The sequence below is a fragment of the Montipora foliosa genome, chromosome 7, assembly GCF_036669935.1.
Source record: "Montipora foliosa isolate CH-2021 chromosome 7, ASM3666993v2, whole genome shotgun sequence".
In the NCBI taxonomy this organism is placed as follows: Eukaryota; Metazoa; Cnidaria; class Anthozoa; order Scleractinia; family Acroporidae; genus Montipora; species Montipora foliosa.
This window is the reverse complement of record NC_090875.1, coordinates 19,640,446-19,660,445: the sequence shown is the minus strand read 5'-3', so window position 1 is coordinate 19,660,445 and position 20,000 is coordinate 19,640,446. Positions and strand designations below refer to the sequence as shown.

Genomic DNA, 20,000 nt, shown 5'->3' with positions numbered 1-20,000 from the left:
GCAAGATCACCTTGTTTTGGAGAATCCATTCTAGTCACAACCATTAAATTACTCCAATGCATGTCCAACGATCTGAAAATTACACGCCTGGGGCAAAGTGAATTACGGGAAAGGGAAAACAACTTTTAAGAAGACAAAGAAGCTTAGTAATTAATTGAATTAGTTTATAAAATACCACAAACACAACTTTACTTTAGCATGACCGATAAACGAGGCAAGTGACTGGCAAAGGGTCTTTCTTCAAGAATTTGCGCCTTTTACTACCAAAAAAGATTCAGTTATAGCACACACTATGCATTATAAACTACCGGTATATCTCATCCCAAAAACATTAATTTTTATACCTTCCATTCTCTACGATTTTATCAAAAAAGGGCTTTGAATTAATATATAGATAAAAGATCCAGTTTCAACATTAAGGTGCAGCACAAGTACATCACAAAAACTTTCGATAAAGGAGGTTCATGTATGGAATGGTTTAACTATTAATTAATACAAAATTAATGCAACATTTCGCCTCAAGTCGCAAGAAAATGCTATATGGTATTGGCGCCGTTTCTAAGCCTGAGGAGTTAGTAAGAAGGCTCGATTTCAAGTACGCCTCCCAACTCATGAAGTATCAAATCCCTTTGCTCAATGATGACTGGCCAACGTTTGAAAAACTACTGGTCAGCTGTAGTCTAGTTTGAAGGTAATTAACCTCTTTCAACCCATGTTATCCTTAGCTGCAGACGATGGAAACTATAGCTTTCGTGAAATCATTTTTTTTCTTGGTAACAAGAATGTGGAATTTTTTGTTTCGATCCCAAAAAGAGGTAAGGCTAGCTGAGTGAGACAGCCCCTGGCCAGCTATGACATGCGATAAACATTTTCATTGGGCTTAAAGGCCAACCTTCAACTGACAGGCATTGCGTGCCGTGGAACAATTTTCGTGTATGAAAATTCGGCCAAAGCTGAAATTCATCCAATCAGATCGCTACGAATGCAAATTTCCATAAAAATAAAAAAAAACAAAGGGTGGAAAGGCCTATTGGTTGAACGTGGGTCTTCAAGGTTAGGGATGGGATGGTCCGTTGTCCTCATGTAAGCAGTATTCAAATGTGCGTCACGAGCAGTGAATGTCGTAATTTAAATTAAATAGCTATATAGGAGAAAGGAACACATACCGTGCATTTTTACCTTTCGACACACCCATCCGAAAACATTGGATCCCCATGCTGCTAAGTCACCTCATTAATCTGCTGCGTTGCCAGTGTGGTAGCCTTGATGGTGTAGTGGCTTAGCATGTCCGACTAGTAATCAGGGAGGCGTGGGTTCGAGTTCCGCTCAAGGAAAAAAAGCCAATGTTTTCGGATGGGCGTGTCGAAAGGTAAAAATACACGGTATTTGTTCCTTTCTCCTATATAGAGTCTATACCTTTCATTTGCCTCGAAATTTCTAACTTTCAATTAAATAGCTGTGAGGAAACAAAATTGACTGTGATGACATTTTCAAAGAGCTAGCTTTTACCCAGATACACGCTATCTTCACGTGGACGTCACGTGCGTTGCTTTGATGGCTCTTTTGCTGCCCTTATGTTACAATCAGTGCCAGAAGGTGTCAAAAACATCATTAAAGTATTCAGGACTGTCACATAGGTGTACCGTTAAAACTTATTGTCGCGCGTTGGGGATGGCTTCATTAATAAGTCGTAACCAGTGACGAGGTTCCCTTACAGCGATTACCACTTGATCTTCGATGCCGGAAACACCATCCACGAAATCAAAGACTAGAAAGTTATCCTTTGCCTCAACAGTTAGGATATTTCTCAGAGGAATTGTTATCGTCTCGTCTAAACACATTAAACTGAACCAGACCACCTCCGACGTCAAAACAAAAGCTCCGTTCCCTTTTACCTGACAACATCCACGGGACCTTCGATACTGCAGATTTGCCCAGAACATCTCTTTGTTGATAATTTTACTTTCCTCAGGAAAGGTTTCCTTGACTCGCTGTTCCAACGTCTCACAGCAACAACCGCAACACTGTCCCATTTCTTTTGGCACAGACTGTTAACAAAACGCAAACTGGTAATGATCATATACATACCTACATAAATGCTTTACCAAACCATAACCCTAACCCTAACCCTAACCCTTAACCTTAACCCTAACCCTAACCCTTAACCCTAACCCTAACCTCAGATGGGAGAGCAATTTAAAGTGCCTCTTGAATTTAGGCCTAATTCACAAGGCTGGTATTTTCATTCTTAGATTTCAAAGTCTGATCATTGCAGCTGAAATTACAAAGACAGCACCTTCAGCTCAGTTATTTTGCCATATGGACTGGGGTTTTTGCACCAGCGATCTCCCTCTCGAAAGCCCGAGGCTGAAATAATCGGAGGGGGGAGGAACAGAGTTGGGAGGATGGAGAAATGGCCCAAAAAGAGTTGGGAAAGGGGGGAAATAGGGGGATAAAGTAGAGAGGTGGGAGAAAAGGAAACGGAGTATTTTTACCGTCAGAAATTACAGTGTTTCTATGGGAATCCGATGACAAATAACAATTTTCTGAATTGAATTCGGCTTACCAATTTATGAATCGCAAAGTTAAAATACGAGGCAAAAGGAGTATAAAAGATTGTTTTTAATAATATCTGACCTGCTAATCGCCCTTTCTCGCAGTCGGAGACTGAGTTACTAAGGGCGCAGCTCAACGAGGTCGGGCCGAAGGAGCTGTGCTGCCGGCTAGGCGCTCGGGCCCTGAACACGACCCATGTATGACCTCAGAGCACAGCACCACAGCCTGATGAAATAGGCCGGGAGTCGATTTTCATGAGGGAGAAAAACCGGAGTACCCGGAGAAAACCGACTGAAACTCAGCTCACATACGACCCGAGGCCAAAGTTTAACCCGGGTCGCAGAGGTGGGAGGCACGGTTGATGACCAGTAAACCACCCTGACAGAGTCGCGAGTAACAAGCTTGTTAATGAATACTCAATGATCAGGCCCGTAACCAGGAATTTATGTGGGGGGGGGGGGGGGGGAAGCTAACGAGGCCAAAGTGGACCAAACTACCGAAATGTATTTTTTATTGTCTGATTCGTTTATTTAGGAAAGTAGCAATACATGAGAAATTGTAACGGCAAAGTACACGGTAGGAACTGAATATTTTACCACAATTGCTGCTAATCTCGCAATCTGATTGCCTAATTTGCCGTTGTCGATAAGAGTCTATACCACGCTGCTCGCGTCAACGAGTACGTGCCATTTCAGTGGTCAAAATTTGTTGCGGACTCCCTCGGCTGCGCCTCGTGAGTGAGTGCTTAGCAAGGGTATGGTGTCGTTTCATCTATTAGTAAAATTGGAAGCGCCGTGGAAATATATAAAGACGAATACAAATATTCAGTAAACTGCACGAGAACCATTACCTTCAAGCGCAATGAATGCAATTAGGACAGTAGCAAAAAGAGAGCTTGAAGAAAATCCATTACGTATAAGCTTGAAATTTTCAGGCTGCGTTTGGCGATGACCGTCTCTAAAAATTGATTCAATGTTGTTGTGCTGCGAACCGATCGTTCGTACTCAGTGTTTCTTCGATTTGAAAAATAAAGCAAACTTCAAGTCAGTTCAACCGATGGACTACAAGAAATGGGGTTATTCAAAAGAAACGACTCCACTGATTTGTGAGAAATAGCGCGGAAAGAAATGTAGTTTTAACTACATGTAAATATGATATCAATCACGAATACACTTGAATCGCACGGGATGTTTCAACCATACAAATTCTACCGTACTCATTCTGTGAAGAACCGCGAATGTCCAAGTCAAAGCATGAAATTTTACTCGCTCCAGTTTCTCTTTGATAAAAATTTAACTTAGTGATTTAACATGTAAATGCCCAACACACGATGCCCAACTTCTTGCAGTTTTTTCAGGGTCTAAAGTGCACTTCCAAAATCTGGAAGTCCGTTGTGATTGGTCTACGTAAATTCCGGCTCATTTCAGCAGACGCTCGTGGAACGCAAGCGTCTGCTTGAGAGGCGAGGGCTACTAGAGTGCAGCATAGTTAATGCATTGAGATGGTTATGAAACTCGATAAGTTCCTTTGTTTCATGTTTTTGTCCGTATTTTTGGCTTTGACCCTGCACAAAACACACCGTTTCTTCGAGAAGATAACCAATCAAATCCTTCGATTAAATTATGCGCAACTAATTTGCAAACCCGTGCGAAACGAAAACAAAAGATTGTGCAGGGTCACGGTCAATTTCAACATCGATTGCGACAACATTGTTCTCGCTTTTGAAGGTTCTAAGGATTCATAACCAGTCCCTCGATTAACTATGAGTGCAGCTAGTTTTAGTTTCCCAGTGAATACATTACTGCTTTTTCCATTCTTTGATTTTGTTTAAATCTCACTTTTAAGTTTTAAACTTCAGTTTAACCGACTGCACTCCTTAACTTGGATATTGAGTATCAAAATGCGGACCTTTGGGGCCTGTGAGTTACGGGCCTGATGATGCAACCAAGTTATCAAACGTTTGCAAAACGAACAAATTTCCCAGCCCATTGGACCTAAAATGTAAGTACCTTAACATTCATTCTCAAATATGTATAATTGGTCTATTCAGTCTTCAGTATTCAGATATATATTCTTGATCGTGAAGGTGTTGTGAGGTAAACGTTTACGGAGGAGGGAGAGAGTGGCTCAAAGTAGGGAGAAGAGAGATTTTACCCCCCTGTTCCTTCCCCCTCTAATCGACCCACCGGTCGTCGGTTTTGACTCAGACAGACGCTTTGGAGTTTCTTTCTATATCGATCAAATTAATTGCCAGTGCCCTTCAGGTATCTCTGATTACTCAATTGGCATCCAGTACAATAGTATTTTGAAGGAAGGAATATTGACCACGGCCCAGTTAGGGACTGTGCAATAATTATCTGGAGGAAGGTGGGGGGGGGGGGGCGCTTCTAAAATTTGCAAAGTAGGCCTTAAAATAAAGTTGCACCCCCCCCCCCCCTGAATTAAAGTTAAAATAACTTCTTGTCCACCCTCGTCTAGAGGGGAGATTACTTTCAACCCCCCCCCCCCCTTCCCTCCCCAACCTCCGATCCTCTCTACATCCCTCTTTACCTTTACAGTACTTCTGGTATGTCTGCATCATCAATAAATAAAACTTGGAAGCTGCGCTCCACATAATCGTCGCCTGATGAACCACCTTCATACTCGGTTGACTCCTCCTCAGAATCACTTGAGGTATCATCATGAGACCTGGAGGGCATCATGTTTTAATCATCATCTTCGATGTTCTTCATCAAATGTTCTTGCTACAGAACCATCTGCATGCTTAAGTATTCGCTCAACTAATTGTGCCTTGTTTCCAGATACCATTAGACCTTCTTGCCTTCGTTGGGGAAGCGGAAGTGCTTGTTCAAAACCAACTCGGAATTTATCAGACCTCTCAGTTTAACTTCTAAGCCCCCCTTCAAATGTTTAAGAAATTACATCTTACCCTCCCCCCCCCCCTACCCTGCGCTTTGGTTTAAGTTCAGGCCCCCCTATTAATCTTAGAACCCCCCCCTCTAGATAATTATTGCACAGTCCCTTATTCAAAGCTCGATTTGGCTGATCCTGTATACCAAATGTAGGTGACAGTTTTCTTTCAGTTAATTTACCGATCAAAAATGTTTCCGCCAGATTCTTCGCCTTCAATTTTGAGTTCGACTTTTTTGTTTTCTTTCATCAAAAATTAGATTGTTAGAGGCCTTTTCTGGCGGGCAAACTTCAAACCTTGGTTGGTATTTACCGTGAATTACTGTTAATAGGCTTTTGAACAACTGGGCATAATTAATTTATCTCTCTACTACTGTTTGAAGACTGGCGCCTAATATTCAATTTCAGTTTAAAAAGACTGAATATTAGCCGTTACAAAAAATATATCATCTACTTAACTCACCCGAAAGTTAGAAGTTGTTTGGGTGAAGACTTCACTCGATCGCTTGTGTTAGCTCCCTCTACTTACATCAAAATTTATTATACGTGCAAGACGACACGCGTCCGGATCTTCAGTAGTTTCCCAGTGACACAGATTAAAAGAACTTATTTGCGTTTTGCTAGTGAGCGGATAATCGAAAGTGATATTGCCCCATTGATGGCTGGATGCACAGGTGTCGGCATGCAAATAAACATAGAGGGCAAAACCACTGAATCCTGATTGGCTGAGACAGAGGGCACTTTTCATTAATTTTGGTAATTGCCACTGTGGGACGTAAAAGAACCCGCACACTTGTCGCAAAGAGTAGGGCATGTAGTTCCCGGTGTTGTGGTCTGTCTTCTGTGGTGTATCATGGTTGGGAGGGTAAATGCTCGGAGATATTAGCTACACCAAGCTACTCTAAAAATCCAAGGGTAAATAAAGATGTATGTATGTATGTATGTATGTATTGACAATGTCACCGTAAAGGCATCACAAAGAGTTTATCTTTTAAAACAACTTAAGCGCGCAGATATTGACTGTATATCTCTGCTTCAATTTTATTGTGCTTGCATAAGATCAGTACTAGAGCATGCCTGTCAGTCATTTCACTCAAGTTTGCCTGCGTACTTGTCGGATCAATTGGAAAGGATCCAAAAAAGGTACGTCGTTAAGGATAATATATCCCGACCTTAACTATAGTGAGGCGCTAACTAAATCTAGCATGTCCACTTTTCATGATAGACGGGAGCTTTTATGCCGCAAACTGTTTATGGAAATAGTCGATAATAAGGGGCACAAACTCCATCACCTTCTCCCGCCGCTTAATGCCATAACCTACAGAACTAGGAACAGCAGAAAATTTAGATTTCCACTTTGTAAGATAAAGAGATTTTCAAGTTCGTTTATAATGCATTACGCCTCTCAGTTGTTGAGATCTTAATATAACATTTAGCTACGTATTATACTATGTTCATACTTTTATACTTTTAATAACTCTCAGATGTGTTAGTTTTCGTAAAAAAGTTTAAGTTTAGGATATTATATTACATTGTATTTTACATGTTATTAAATTATTGTAAATAGTTTTTACAAGTAATTCAGTCTTTTGACTGCGATTTGTATTTCAACTAGATGCTTCTGTGAAGCATACACTGGCTTGCCTGTGGTACGTGCTACAGAAAATCAGAAGGCACTGAATTGTGTGGTATTGAAATACAGCATTCCAGTCTCTGAAGAATAACAAATAAAAGAGAAGCGACAAACATTGGCTTCTGGGCTGACATGTTGATAATTTTCAAGTTCCCTCACAACTTCTTTTCACCACAAGTGTGCCCTATGAGCATCCGAAAACTTTGTAATACTAAACTTCACTGAAGTCAAGCCCTGTTTCGCGGGCTTAGTGTTGGGATGGGAGACCAAAACAATAAACCCCTCATAAAAAACAGAAACATCTGACCGAAAATACTATTAACGCTAACAAATGTGAACTCAGCAAGGTACAGATTCTGTTAGCTTGCTTTATGTAAAACAAATATTGATGAAAAAGTAAATAACTATTGATACACAGTTTTCAGAAAGAGCAGAAGGAAGTTTCCCGGACGGTCGATCGAGAATAAAATATTTACGACATGAAAACAACATTAATTTTGAACCGTGAATATAGAATATAAAAAGTTACGATCAGCGACAAACATTTTGGGAGATTTTTGCTACGTTCAAGTAAATTGCAAAATCGAAAGTGACATGGCCTGAATTCAGCGGGCGCCGTGATTAAGTTACCGCGGCATGTTTACTCGCCAAACAGTGAAGCATCTGTGTCAAATGATGGCAAGATACCGGGTTTTTGTAAGTTTCTTTTTCTGTCAAGTGTTATAAAGTTTGACAATGAAATGAGCGAAGTCAAAACAAAGATCACAATCGCCCAACTCTTGTTTATGCAAAGTCAAAATTTACTCTCCAAGACACGTACGATGTTATTTATCACCAGGTAATTCCATCATTTTGGAAATAGCAGCTACTTTATTATTCATCTGCGTCACAAGTTTTCACTGATTTTGGGGCTCATTTTGTTGAAACTCAAGCACGCTTCCAACAGGCCTGTGAACCCTTCCTGCTTACAGAGCAATACTAAAAAACTTCTCCCATATCACATTTCAACCTTAAGCTCGCAAATTCAATACACAACATGATATTATAATTCACAAAGGCAGAAAATACCACAGAATCCTTTTCCAGCGAAAATTTTATTGAAACAAACAACGTATTTGCTCTTAGAGGCGAAAACCTCTTCCTATTTCATTGCGTGCGTGAAGACAAGAAACTCAATTGTGTCAAATTACCATGTACTTCAGGTAAATACAGCTAACTTTGATTTCGTCTCGACGGGCGATAGATTGTTGTCGAAGTCCAGTACTCGTCGCTTTTGAGATTCATGCCTAGTTTATCCAACTGACGTTCCATTATTGAGCTCCATAAGGGTATATTTTGTTTAAGGATCTACTAAAACGCCATTCGCGTTGCATGACTTTCGACGCCATTGCAGGCTAAGTTAATGATTCTCTGTGTCCACAAGAGAAATCTACGCAGTTCCACTACCCTCTCGATCCTAAGAAAATACGCGCAGAAGGCTCTATACACAAAGACACTACTTACCAGGGGAGTGACAGGCAAGACTTTTACCGACACGGAAAAAAAAAAACAAACAAAACAAAAAAAAAAAAAAAAAGAAAACAAACAAACTAAACGTAGACCTCGACTGGGTTTGCCCATAGGCAACCCAGTAATAAACGCTTTATCTATCTAAAGCTGACGTCATAGGGTCACCGAACCGGAACAGATCGTGGACTTTCGAGGCCTTTTCGGCGAACAAACCTCAAACCTTGGTTAATTTGTATTTAACCGTAAATAGCTGTAGATTAGTGATAATAGGCTTTTGAACAACGTTCCATGGGCCTGGCGTATTGACCAGAATTAATCTATCTCTCTCTTGTTTCACGACCGGCACCTAATATTGAACTTCACTTGCGACAGCGTGAACATCAGCCATTACAAAACAGACATCCTGGCATCTGCTAAACTCACCTTTAAGTTGAATTTGTGTTGGCTCCTTTTGTTTACGTCAAAATTTATTATACGTGCAGCAGGAATGGGTCTTCAGTAGTTTCACACTGACAGTGACACAGTTTAAGACCTTACTTGCGTTTTGCTAATGAGTGGATAATCGAACGTGATATTGCCCGATCTCCGCCGCTCTACCGACTGAGCTACAAGGTCAAACGGGAGCAGGAAGTGGAAACTTTCATTTAAAGGCCAGGTACCCAAGTACAAAACTGTCAAGAGGTTTATTAACGTCACAAAGTGTCCCCCAAATGTCAAGTTGAGGTCACTCGCGTTGTTTTGCTGGCTCTTTCGATGCGATAATGTTACAATCAGTGTCCGAAGTTGCCAAAACCTTATTAAAGTATTCAGGACTGTCACATACGGGCACCACTAAAACGTAATTGTTGTCGCCTTGGAGATGGCTTTATTGATTTGTCGTAACCAGTGACCAGATTCCCTTATAGCGATCACCACTTGATCTTCGATGCCAGAAACATCATCCACGAAATCAAAGACTAGTCGACCTTGGCCACATGAGTTCATCATCCTAAATGCACGGATGTTTCTTAGAGGAATTGTTATCCTCTTATCTTGACAGAGTAAACAGAACCAGACCACCTCCGACGTCAAAACAAAAGCTCCGCTCTCTCTCACCTGACAAATGCCAGTGGACCTTTGATACTCTAGCTTTGCCCCGCAAATCTCTTTGTCTATAATTTCACTTTCCTGAAAGGTTTCCTTGACTCGCTGCTCCAACGTCTCACAGCAACAACAGCAACACTGTCCCATTTCTTTCTATACAGACCCGTCTGCTAATAAATGCGAAATGGTATTGATCAGATGCGGGGGCGATTTCAAACGATTTAGGCCTAATGCCCAACTACATATTCACATGGATGATATTTTTATTCATGTTTATCTTCATGAAAGTCTAACCATTTGCAAGTGAAATTACAAGGCAGCACTTCCAGCTCTGTCATTTTTCCGACCGGGGTATTTGCACCTGCGATTTCTCTCTCGAAAGCCCGATGCTCAAACAATTGGAGAAACTGCTTTCTTACGCTATATCGATCAAATGAATTTCAGGTTGTAGATAGAACTTGGCATTCAGAACATGTCCGTGATTTCATACTTCGCATCAATATATCCTTCGATTGTCCCACGACTGGCTCCTAATGTTCAATTTCACTTGCAACAGCGTGAACATCAGCCGTTACAAAACAGATATCATCTGGTTAACCGCACCTCGATCGCTTGTGTCAGCCCTCTTTACTTATGTCAAAATTTATTTCCGTGCATCAGGAAACGTTATTCAGTAGTTTTACAGTGAGACAGTGTAAAACCTTATTTGCGTTTTGCTAATGAGCGGATAATCGAACGTGATACTAATGGCTGGATGAACGGATATCGGCTATAATCAATATTAAACAAAATTAATATATCTCTCCATTGACCGGAATTAATATATCCCTTTACGCGAAAAACAGCGCGGAAAACTACGTAGAATTCAATGAGCGGATAATCGAACGTGATACTAATGGCTGGATGAACGGATATCGGCTATAATCAATATTAAACAAAATTAATATATCTCTCCATTGACCGGAATTAATATATCCCTTTACGCGAAAAACAGCGCGGAAAACTACGTAGAATTCAATGAGCGGATAATCGAACGTGATACTAATGGCTGGATGAACGGATATCGGCTATAATCAATATTAAACATAATTAATATATCTCTCCATTGACCGGAATTAATATATCCCTTTACGCGAAAAACAGCGCGGAAAACTACGTAGAATTCAAGATCTGGCGAACTTTTACATAAGTAAACCCTACCTTAAATACATCGATTTATTTCAAGTTGTCTCGAGTCGATGGCTTGCTTCGGATGAGCCAGGATTTTACACGCCTCTATTCGCTATACGCTTCTTTGCAATTACACTGAAGACTCTTAAGACAGTCCACTGTACCACGGCCGGTCTTCCGTTGAACAAGAGACCAAACTCGCCAATACTCGGAGAAAGAACCGTATTTAATTTAACAAGACAATTCGATCTAAAATACAAAGAAATTGCGTTGGCACTCGGCCTTAAAAATGTTCAAAAGAAACAGAAAATTAAGCGCAAATAACCTTAGAAACTAACTGAAAACTTACTTCTTGACTGTCTGCGTAATTGACGTACACTGTAGCAAACGGTCAGGTAAAATTTCAGCGAATCACTGGTTAGCAATTACAATAAATCTGGTTAGCAAACATGATGAAAAACTGGTTAGCTTGGTTGTTTCTGCACAACTAAAAATCTTAGATTACGCGACTTTAAATCAGAGGCTCTACGCGACGAGCCTTGCGACATATAAATTCAGGTGGAGCGCGCGCGCAACATTAAACGTAAACAGCGCGCGCGTTTAACCTTAACTCATAAAAACAAAGCTGAATGTTCAGCGACACAACCGGCACTTCTGAATTTATAACTTCACTTGCAACAGCGCGAACATCAGCAGTTACAAAACAGCCTCTATGCTGGAATTTGTTGTAGGTGAATCGCTTGTGTTAGCTCCCTTTACTTTAAATTTATTGTACGTGCTGAATGTTAAGCGACACAACCAGCACTTCTGAATTTATAACTTCACTTGCAACAGCGCGAATATCAGCAGTTACAAAACAACCTCTAAGCTGGAATTTGTTACTTAGTAGGACGGTGAATCGCTTGTGTTAGCTCCCTTTACTTTAAATTTATTGTACGTGCAACCGGAAACGTTCTTCAGTAGTTTCACAGAGACAGTACAAAACCTTATTTGCGTTTTGCTGATGAGCGGATAATCGAACGTGACATTACTCCTCTGATGACTGGATGCACAAATATCGTTCATTATCACATAGGGGAAAAAATTGCTAAATACGCATTGGCTGAGACAGACAGCGGACATGTCTACAAATGCGAGTGATTAGCAATAAGCGTCACGAAGTGTCCCCTTGCTCTTCGCCACTCGTCTCTCAATACAAACAATTAACGTCACGAAGTGTCCCCCAAATGCTGCTCCTCACCCAGGTGATCTGGTGACGTAATTTGGAGGACTGGGAAGAAATATTTTAACGCCGTATCCCACAACCGCACACGGCCTTATGTCTTGTTTCCAAATTTCCTGCAGTATTTCCATCGCCAAAACTCAACAGATTATTCTGTGTCTCCAACATTTCCTGTTACTGAATGAACATTCATGTAGAACCGACGAGATCTAACCTCGCCTCTGCAATGTTGAATTCCAAAATAAGAATTCAAGGCCGCGCGCGGTTGTGGGATACAGCGTTAATTTTTTTCTTCCCAGTCCTCTGAATTACGTCACCAGATCACCTGGCAAGTAAGTTTATACCCCAAGCTAAAAGTAACGCTAACTTTTACCAGTGCTTTGTTGTTGCCAATTTCTGCAACTTCTCAATGCAAAATACGCGTGATATTAATCCTTAATTTTATTCTGGCCCATGCGATTACCTCTCCTAAAGAAACTTTTGGTGTGGTGAACGAAGAGCAAGCTAAAATTTGGCGGACGCAAATAAAATGATGCTTCATGTCATCAGAACATATAACCAACAAGGTAATTCATGTCATCACAACAAATAAGCACCAAGCTAAGAACTGTCCTTATAGGGTGCATCCCCCAATATAAGTGTTAGGGAAGAAGAATACATGGCAATTTACTTTTAAGGAATGGAACAAGGGATACTTTCAATGACTTTAAAGAAACAAGAGAACTCTGTGCTCTTAATTCGTGAAAAGGGGACATTTATTTGCATGGAACCATAGTTCAACGTTCGGAGAAATTTCTAAAATTGTGTTCATATGAGGAAAAAAAATATCGAAGAGTGAATTTTTCTATAAGAAAGCAGGGTAGCGGAGTGGGTGGTATTCTTCACACCGTCACAAACCACTGGCGGTGTTCTAAGGCAAAAGCTATAAAAATAACTCGGCATAAAAATCTGACTTATAGTGTTTTCACTCACGTAATCAGTGACCTTGTTTTTCCACCGAAACAAAGGAAAACGTTTGCATGATAATAGAGCTCAATTCGCTGAGGATTAGTTGAGTACAAGAACATGGCCGCTCTTCCATTGTTTAGGAACACTAACATAGCCGCCGTGACGTCACGTGAACACACTCAATACGAGGAATTGCAGGGAAATTAAAAATTATTCTTGGGGATCAAGAGAACATGGATCAGAATTTCTTGGAAGGGAACTTGGCAAAAGTACATTTCCGGGAAAATATTAAATTGTGCCTAGGGGACAAGAGAATATGTCACCCCCCCCCCCCCCCCAACTGCACTAACTAGCCTCCTGTACTTCTCTGCCAACTAACACGTGCGAAAACACGGAAGACAACGGCGATTAAAAAGAGAGATGTAGCTCAGTTTAATAAGTTCTCTTATCTTTCAAAAACAGTTTATGCATGGAAAAACGCTAACGTTGAATCAGATGAGGAAAAATGGAAACAATAAAGTCCACAGAAATTCACCTATGGTTCAGTGTCCGAACTCGTAATCGTAAATTCTTCCATTTGTCTCTTGGGTTTTTAGTTCTGGAAACTCTTCCCCGAGTATCGATGGGTCAGCATGGAAAAAGCTTAGTAACATTTCTTTGAAGGAAATGGCGAATGATGCAACTCGCATACAAGGTTTAAATGTTTGCTCTCAATATCTTGCTGCTGTTCAGAAACGCTTCCACCTCACGTATTCCTTCGCTTTCTCGTCCTCTTACTTTCTGTTCTTTTTGGATTTCTTTGGAGTTTCCCGGGGTTTATTCTCAACGCGACACACACCAAATCCGGAAAGTTTACTATCACCTTGTTCGTCCACAGACTTTACAGCCCTCACGTCGACGCCATTTTGTCTTTCCTTTCTACGACGTTTCGGCAAACTTTCATCTGTGCCCGCCTCTCTTTTTACCTCAACATTGTCCAGGAATTCTCCTTTGTCCGCCTTTCTTTTCTTTTTGGTACAAACTCTATTCAAATCATCTCGACGTTTATTATTGTCACTATCATCAAAGCCACCGTTTCTGCTCTTTCTGGAGGGGCTCTCCGTTTCAATTTCTGATGATTCGGAATCTAGTCCGGGTTCAATTTTTACTCGCGTAATATCAAACTCGTTCTTCTCCTTGTCTGTTTTCTTCTTTTTCTTCTTCGTTTGCGAAGGCTCAGTACTTTTGCCAGACACTTTCGAAGCTGTTTCCTCCATGTTGCCCTTTTTTTTCTTCTTTTTGCTTTTCTTAGCTCCATCTGAACTATCATCGAGACACTCTTCCATATCTTTGTCAGTTTTCTTTTGTTGGGACATCCGATAGGGGTCTCCTGAAAGCAAGCGACAACAAAGGCCGTATATTAATCGGTCTCGCGGTCACTCTCTTGTACAAAGCAGTTTTCCATTTCAAAAGTTTCTATGATTGAAAATTAGGGAATTAAGTAACGAAAACGGCAACGTCGAGGAAAAGGTCCCTTTAAAATATAATTTAATGCTATCGCAAGTATTTCGAAAATATTCCATCTTCTTCAAGGGGGAACTACCATTGCGTTAGAGGAAATCGCATTGTAATCCCGTCAGTTCCGCGGGATGTCCCTCGGGTATCGAACGTCATGCATACGATTTCAGCGTTTGGACGCCATCTTGTTCTGGCACGAATAATCTCGATCTCATGTGATAGTGTTACAGCCTGCCCAAGGGAAGTCAAGCCCTGTCGGACAGGTTAATACCTGGATGGGTGACCGTCCGACAGTACCAAATGTCTCATAACATGACATGACAAAACAGGAATCAAACTCACCCCACTAATACTTGATTACTGCTGGTATAAATAGGGAACTTAAGCAACGACGACGGCGACGGCACCGGGAACGTCATCTCAAAATATAAATTCGCGTCATTGTTATCACTTCGTAAACATGTCAACCCTTTTAATATGACAAGGGTGTGGTAGTTCCTCAAAAACGACATTGGTCGGAACGGCGCTTAATTTAGGGGAGAAAATGAAACTCTATCGTCAAGTGCTGACGTTCTCCTTAAAACCTCAAATTTGACTATTTCACGTTTTTGTTTTGCTGACGACGGCAAAGAAATGGACAAAAGTGAAAAACGCACGTGCAGGGCGTGCAAAGCTACTGTTTTTTCCCACAAAATATGCAAATTTGTGACGTTCTCGTTGCCGTCGCCGTTGTCGTTGCTTAAGTTCCCTAATATATTGGTGCAAACGGCTCAATGGTAAAGCTAGAAAACAAACGGTTCGTTTCAGATCCTTTGGAAGGCTGTTTCGTCTCTACGTTGCATTACGACACCCTTTGACATCTTCATCAGTTTAGTTTTGTTTCCTTTGTCACGTTTCAAAACCTGAAATTTGGTCTCAGCTTCATGTTGTTGTTTTGCGGAGTACAGCGGAGAAATGCACTGAAATGCGTGTTGTACGATGATTTTTCCTCTTTTAACCAATGATATTCTTGCTTCGTGGCGTTGTAGTTGCAGTACCCGTCGAAGTCACTTGAACTCCAAATTGGCTTTAAAATCTCGCGCCAAAATGTCCAACTATATACATGTTTTCGAACCGAACGATTTGCTCGTTTCCCGCGCAAAACACAGGCTGCTTGTAATTTCTTAAGACTTTGATTGGCTCATTTGATATAAGTGACAGTTGCCTTGACTTCGCTATGCCTTGCATAGAGATTGGTAAAAAACCTCTGCGATGCCGGTGCGTCTACCAATAGAACATTTTCGAATTCTTACGGCTGGATTGGATCTAGCATGAAATGGAGGCTGATGCGGGCAAATCTTCTCAAATGCAAATTAATTTGCCCTCATTAGCCTCCATTTCATGCTAGATCCAGTCCAACCGTTAGAATACGAAACTGGCCTATTGGGATTTACCATACAAATTGCGCTTCATTTTGATTCATTTCCTCAACCTGTTCTTTAGTAACAACTGCCAAAAACCTTACGATAACGACGACATCATTCGCATACCATTAAAAAAAAAATAGGGCCTTTTTCACATGGGGACCATTTTGAGTCCCGAGGGACTGAAAACTTTTGTTTTGCATCTCTTAAACTCGCTTCCAAACACATCAACTCGAGGCTCGAGATACGATCTCTATTGCCTTTCACCAGCATGGCCGCCCATGAGCTTCAACTTATGCTTGTACATAAATTATGTTCTCCCATTTGTAGCGAAGGAGACGGCATATGCCAACCTCGATGAATGAACGAACGACGAGGTGTATTTTTTCGATGTTACCCCAGAAATACTCGGAAAAATCCGAATGCTCCAAAATGCACTCGAATCACTGACTTTCCGGGATTAGTAGTTCGAATCCCCAACCACTGTGCGCCAGGAGACTAAGCTATTAAAGGACATTCGGATTTTTTTTCCCGAGTATCTCCGAGTCATCATCGAAAAATTTTATCTCTTCATTCTCCGCCATCTTTCTACATTTCTAGTTTCGACAGTGAATTGTCTATCATAACATTTTTATTGTATTATACCAGAAACCCATAAGGGTTGAAACGTGTAACGGCCCCTCGTGTGCTTGGAAACAAGTTTCTGAATATTCAACTTGCTAAGTACCATATTTGGAACAACAAGAGCGAGGGGTTTCCAAATATGGTACTTAGCACTGAAACATTCAACCAATCAGTTCGCACTGAATATTCGGAAGCTGTGAACGCGCGTTACACGTTTCAACCCTTATGGGTTTCTGATTATACTTACTGCACCCAAACGGTTCCCATTTTTTAATGTATCTACTGTGTGTCTGTCTTGGGACAGCTGTGTAATCACATGGGTCAGGCAGGATGGCTGGAGGGATGGACAATGATTGCAAGACACTCATCTGGCCTTTGATAGTACTGGCTAAGAACATAAAACAAACAAACAAATAGTAAAAGAAGAAACAGACAAAAATTGGCTTTGGAAAATTTGACTGCTACAGGTCTTGACTCTAAACGACAGAATGACTGACTCATGTTTGAATGGGGCTGTCATGAATTTTAGCCCATTCTCCGCGCGGCTTAAGCCGCTCGTTAATTTGCCTTTTCCTGTCCCTCGCGCGAATAATTTAAGGGAGTTTAAGAAACGACGACGGCTACGGCAACGACAACGGCCAAAAAGCAGTAATATTATTGGTTAAAAGAATCAAAATGCTCGTGCTGCACGCGCGGCACGCATTTTAAACATTTCTCTTCCGTACTCGTCAAAACTACTACGTGAAATGACCAATTTTAAGGTTTTGACAGCGTGGAGAAACTACCGTGAATCTTTCAGTCCGTCTGTACCAATCCAGTTTTAGGACACTTCACTCACATTGAATAATATAAACAAGATGGAATAATCATGAAATACTTAAAACAGCTCAAAGTTATATTTTGGAGTGACGTTTTCGCCTCCGTAGCCGTCGTGATTTCTTAAACTCCCTAATAGGGAACGTAAGCAATTTTTAGGGAGTTTTAGCAAAGACGACGGGTAAGGCTACGGCAATGCCACAAAGCAAGAATATTATTGGTTGAAAAAGGAAAAATACTCGTGCTACACGTGCTACACGACTTTCCGTGCATTTCTTTGCCGTACTCCACAAAACAACAACGTGAAATCACCAAATTTTAGGTTTTGACGACAACGTGAGCTTATAACAATGAAAAAGTCATTTTCAGTTTTGACTTTTAAACCGTTCGTACCCATCCAGGTACAGGATAGTTCGCCTGTATTGTACAATGTGAACAAGACGGATTAATCGCGAAATACTTGCGACAGCGCTAAGTTATATTTTGGATTGACGTTTTCGTTGCTGTAGCCGTCGTCTTTAGGGAGTTTAAAGGGAGCTTAAGCAACGACAACGGCGACAGCAACGAGAACGTCACAAATTTGCATATTTAGTGGGTAAAAACAGTAGCTTTGCACGCCCTGCACGTGCGCTTTTCACTTTTGTCCGTTCTTTGCCGTCGTCAGCAAAGCAAAAACGTGAAATAGCCAAGTTTTTGGTTTTATGAAGAACGTCAGCACTTGAGGATAAATTTTCATTTTCTCTCCTAAAATGGAGTGCCGTTCTGACTGGTGTCATCTTTGAGGAAATACCTCACCCTTGTCATATTAAAAACGTTGAAATAGTCACGAAGCGATTACAACAACGTAAATTCATATTTTGAGATGACGTTCTCGTTGCCGTCGCCGTTGTCGTTGCTTAAGCTCCCTTAAGAAACCACGACGGCTACGGGGACGAAAACGTCACTTCAAAAGATACGTTTGAGCTATTCTAAGTATTTCGGGATTGTTCAATCTTGTTTATATTATACAATATGTGCGAAGTGTCCTATAACTGGATTGGTACGGACGGATTTGAAGTAAAGAGCGAGACTGAAAGAGTCACTGTAGTTTGTCCACGTTGTCGTCAAAACCTCAAATTTGGTCATTTCACGTTGTAGTTTTGACGAGTACGGGAGAGAAATGTTCAAAAATGCGTGCCGCACGTGCAGCACGATCATTTTGGTTCTTTTAACCAATAATATTACTGCTTTTTGGCGTTGTCGTTGCTGTAGCCATTAGGGAGTTTAAGAAACCACGACGGCTACGGCGGCGAAAACGTCACTTCAAAATATAACTTTGAGATATTCTAAGTATTTCATTATTATTCAATCTTGTTTATATTATACAATATGGGCGAAGTGGCCTGTAACTGGATTTAAAGTAAAGAGCGAGACTGAAAGACTCACTGTAGTTTGTCCACGTTGTCGTCAAAAGCTTAAATTTGGTCATTTCACGTTGTAGTTTTGACGAGTACGGGAGAGAAGATTCAAAAAAGCGTGCCGCACGTGCAGCACGATCATTTTGGTTCTTTTAACCAATAATATTACTGCTTTTTGGCGTTGTCGTTGCCGTAGCCGTCGTCGTTTCTTAAACTCCCTATTGTCGTTTCTTAAACTCCCTTTTGCTAAACCTCCCTACAACGGCGACGGCAACGGCGATGTTTGGTGGGAAAAAAACAATAGCTTTGCACGCTCTGCACGTGCGTTTTTCACTTTTGTCCATTTCTTTGCCGTCGTCAGCAAAACAACAACGTGAAATAGCCAAATTTGAGGTTCTATGAAGAACGTCAGCACTTGAGGATTTATAACTTTGCATTTTCTCCCTTAAATTAAGCACCGTTTCGACCAGTGCCATTTTTGAAGAACTACCATACCCTTGTTCTATTAAAAAGGTTGACATAGTCACAAGTGATTACAATAACACGAATTTATAATTTAAGGTGGCGTTCTCGTTGCCGTCGCCGTCGTCGATAGGGAGCTTAAGGACGTTCGCGCCAAAATCTTCCTACGGTGAGATTTTCTTCATTTCTCGCCTAGAGTTAGGTCATAAAGTACTTACTCCAAAAATGAAAAAAAAAATGGGGGTCACCGACTTTGTTTCGGAGAAAATGGCAGTGGAAAAATGCCTCAATTTCGAGAAATCGGTCATAATAGCGACATGTAGGCTCATCTGCTCATCCATCGAAAATCATAAAAATAAACTGTTGGAGTGAAAGTTACCGTGCATAGGTTTTTAGGAGTGAGATTTTTAGATAATTGTATGCCGCTAGGGATGTGGTAAACAGTAGAGTTCATCCTCGACGAGCGTTTTTGTAAGCTCTATCCGTTGCAACCACTACCAGAATTCGATGGCACGAGGAAAGAAAATGTTAAAAAAAGATAACTTCTTACGGTGAGAATTTTTTCATTTCATCATATTTTGTAGATAGTAAGTAAAGTAAGTGATTCATGATTAAAAAAATAGGGGTCACCGATGATCTGAACGAGTAAAATCGATGTGATTTTGCAAAGCTCTTGGAAAAGTTCGTTTGTCACGCTTTTGCGTGACCTGTCGGGCAAGGACTGGAACCCAAGAGAGGATCGATCGTTGAAGAGATGAAAGGTTTTTACC

General features: G+C 41.0%; 2 protein-coding genes across 10 annotated transcripts in view; both read right to left on the bottom strand.

The window, feature by feature from the left end:
• The window catches only part of LOC138011217 (uncharacterized), a 34,415-nt gene extending 22,606 nt beyond the window's left edge, over positions 1-11,809 (bottom strand). Inside the window, exons 1-3 of one of the 8 annotated variants that reach the window (XR_011124648.1) lie at positions 11,211-11,758; positions 9,032-11,110; positions 447-2,048 (exon numbers count right to left, since the gene is read on the bottom strand). The gene's annotated coding sequence lies outside the window, so the exon portion shown is untranslated. The other 7 variants (XR_011124649.1, XR_011124650.1, XR_011124652.1 and 4 more) reach the window with 7 other exon arrangements.
• A 1,013-nt stretch (positions 11,810-12,822) lies between these two features.
• LOC138011214 (nucleolar protein 58-like) overlaps positions 12,823-20,000 on the bottom strand; it is a 14,837-nt gene continuing 7,659 nt past the window's right edge. The window contains exons 7-8 of one of the 2 annotated variants that reach the window (XM_068858171.1): positions 16,803-16,943; positions 12,823-14,400 (exon numbers count right to left, since the gene is read on the bottom strand). In XM_068858171.1, coding sequence (XP_068714272.1) covers positions 13,805-14,400; positions 16,803-16,943 — 737 coding nt within the window. In that variant the 3' untranslated portion in view covers positions 12,823-13,804. The remainder of the gene's footprint in view (positions 14,401-16,802; positions 16,944-20,000) is intronic. The other variant, XM_068858172.1, reaches the window with a different exon arrangement.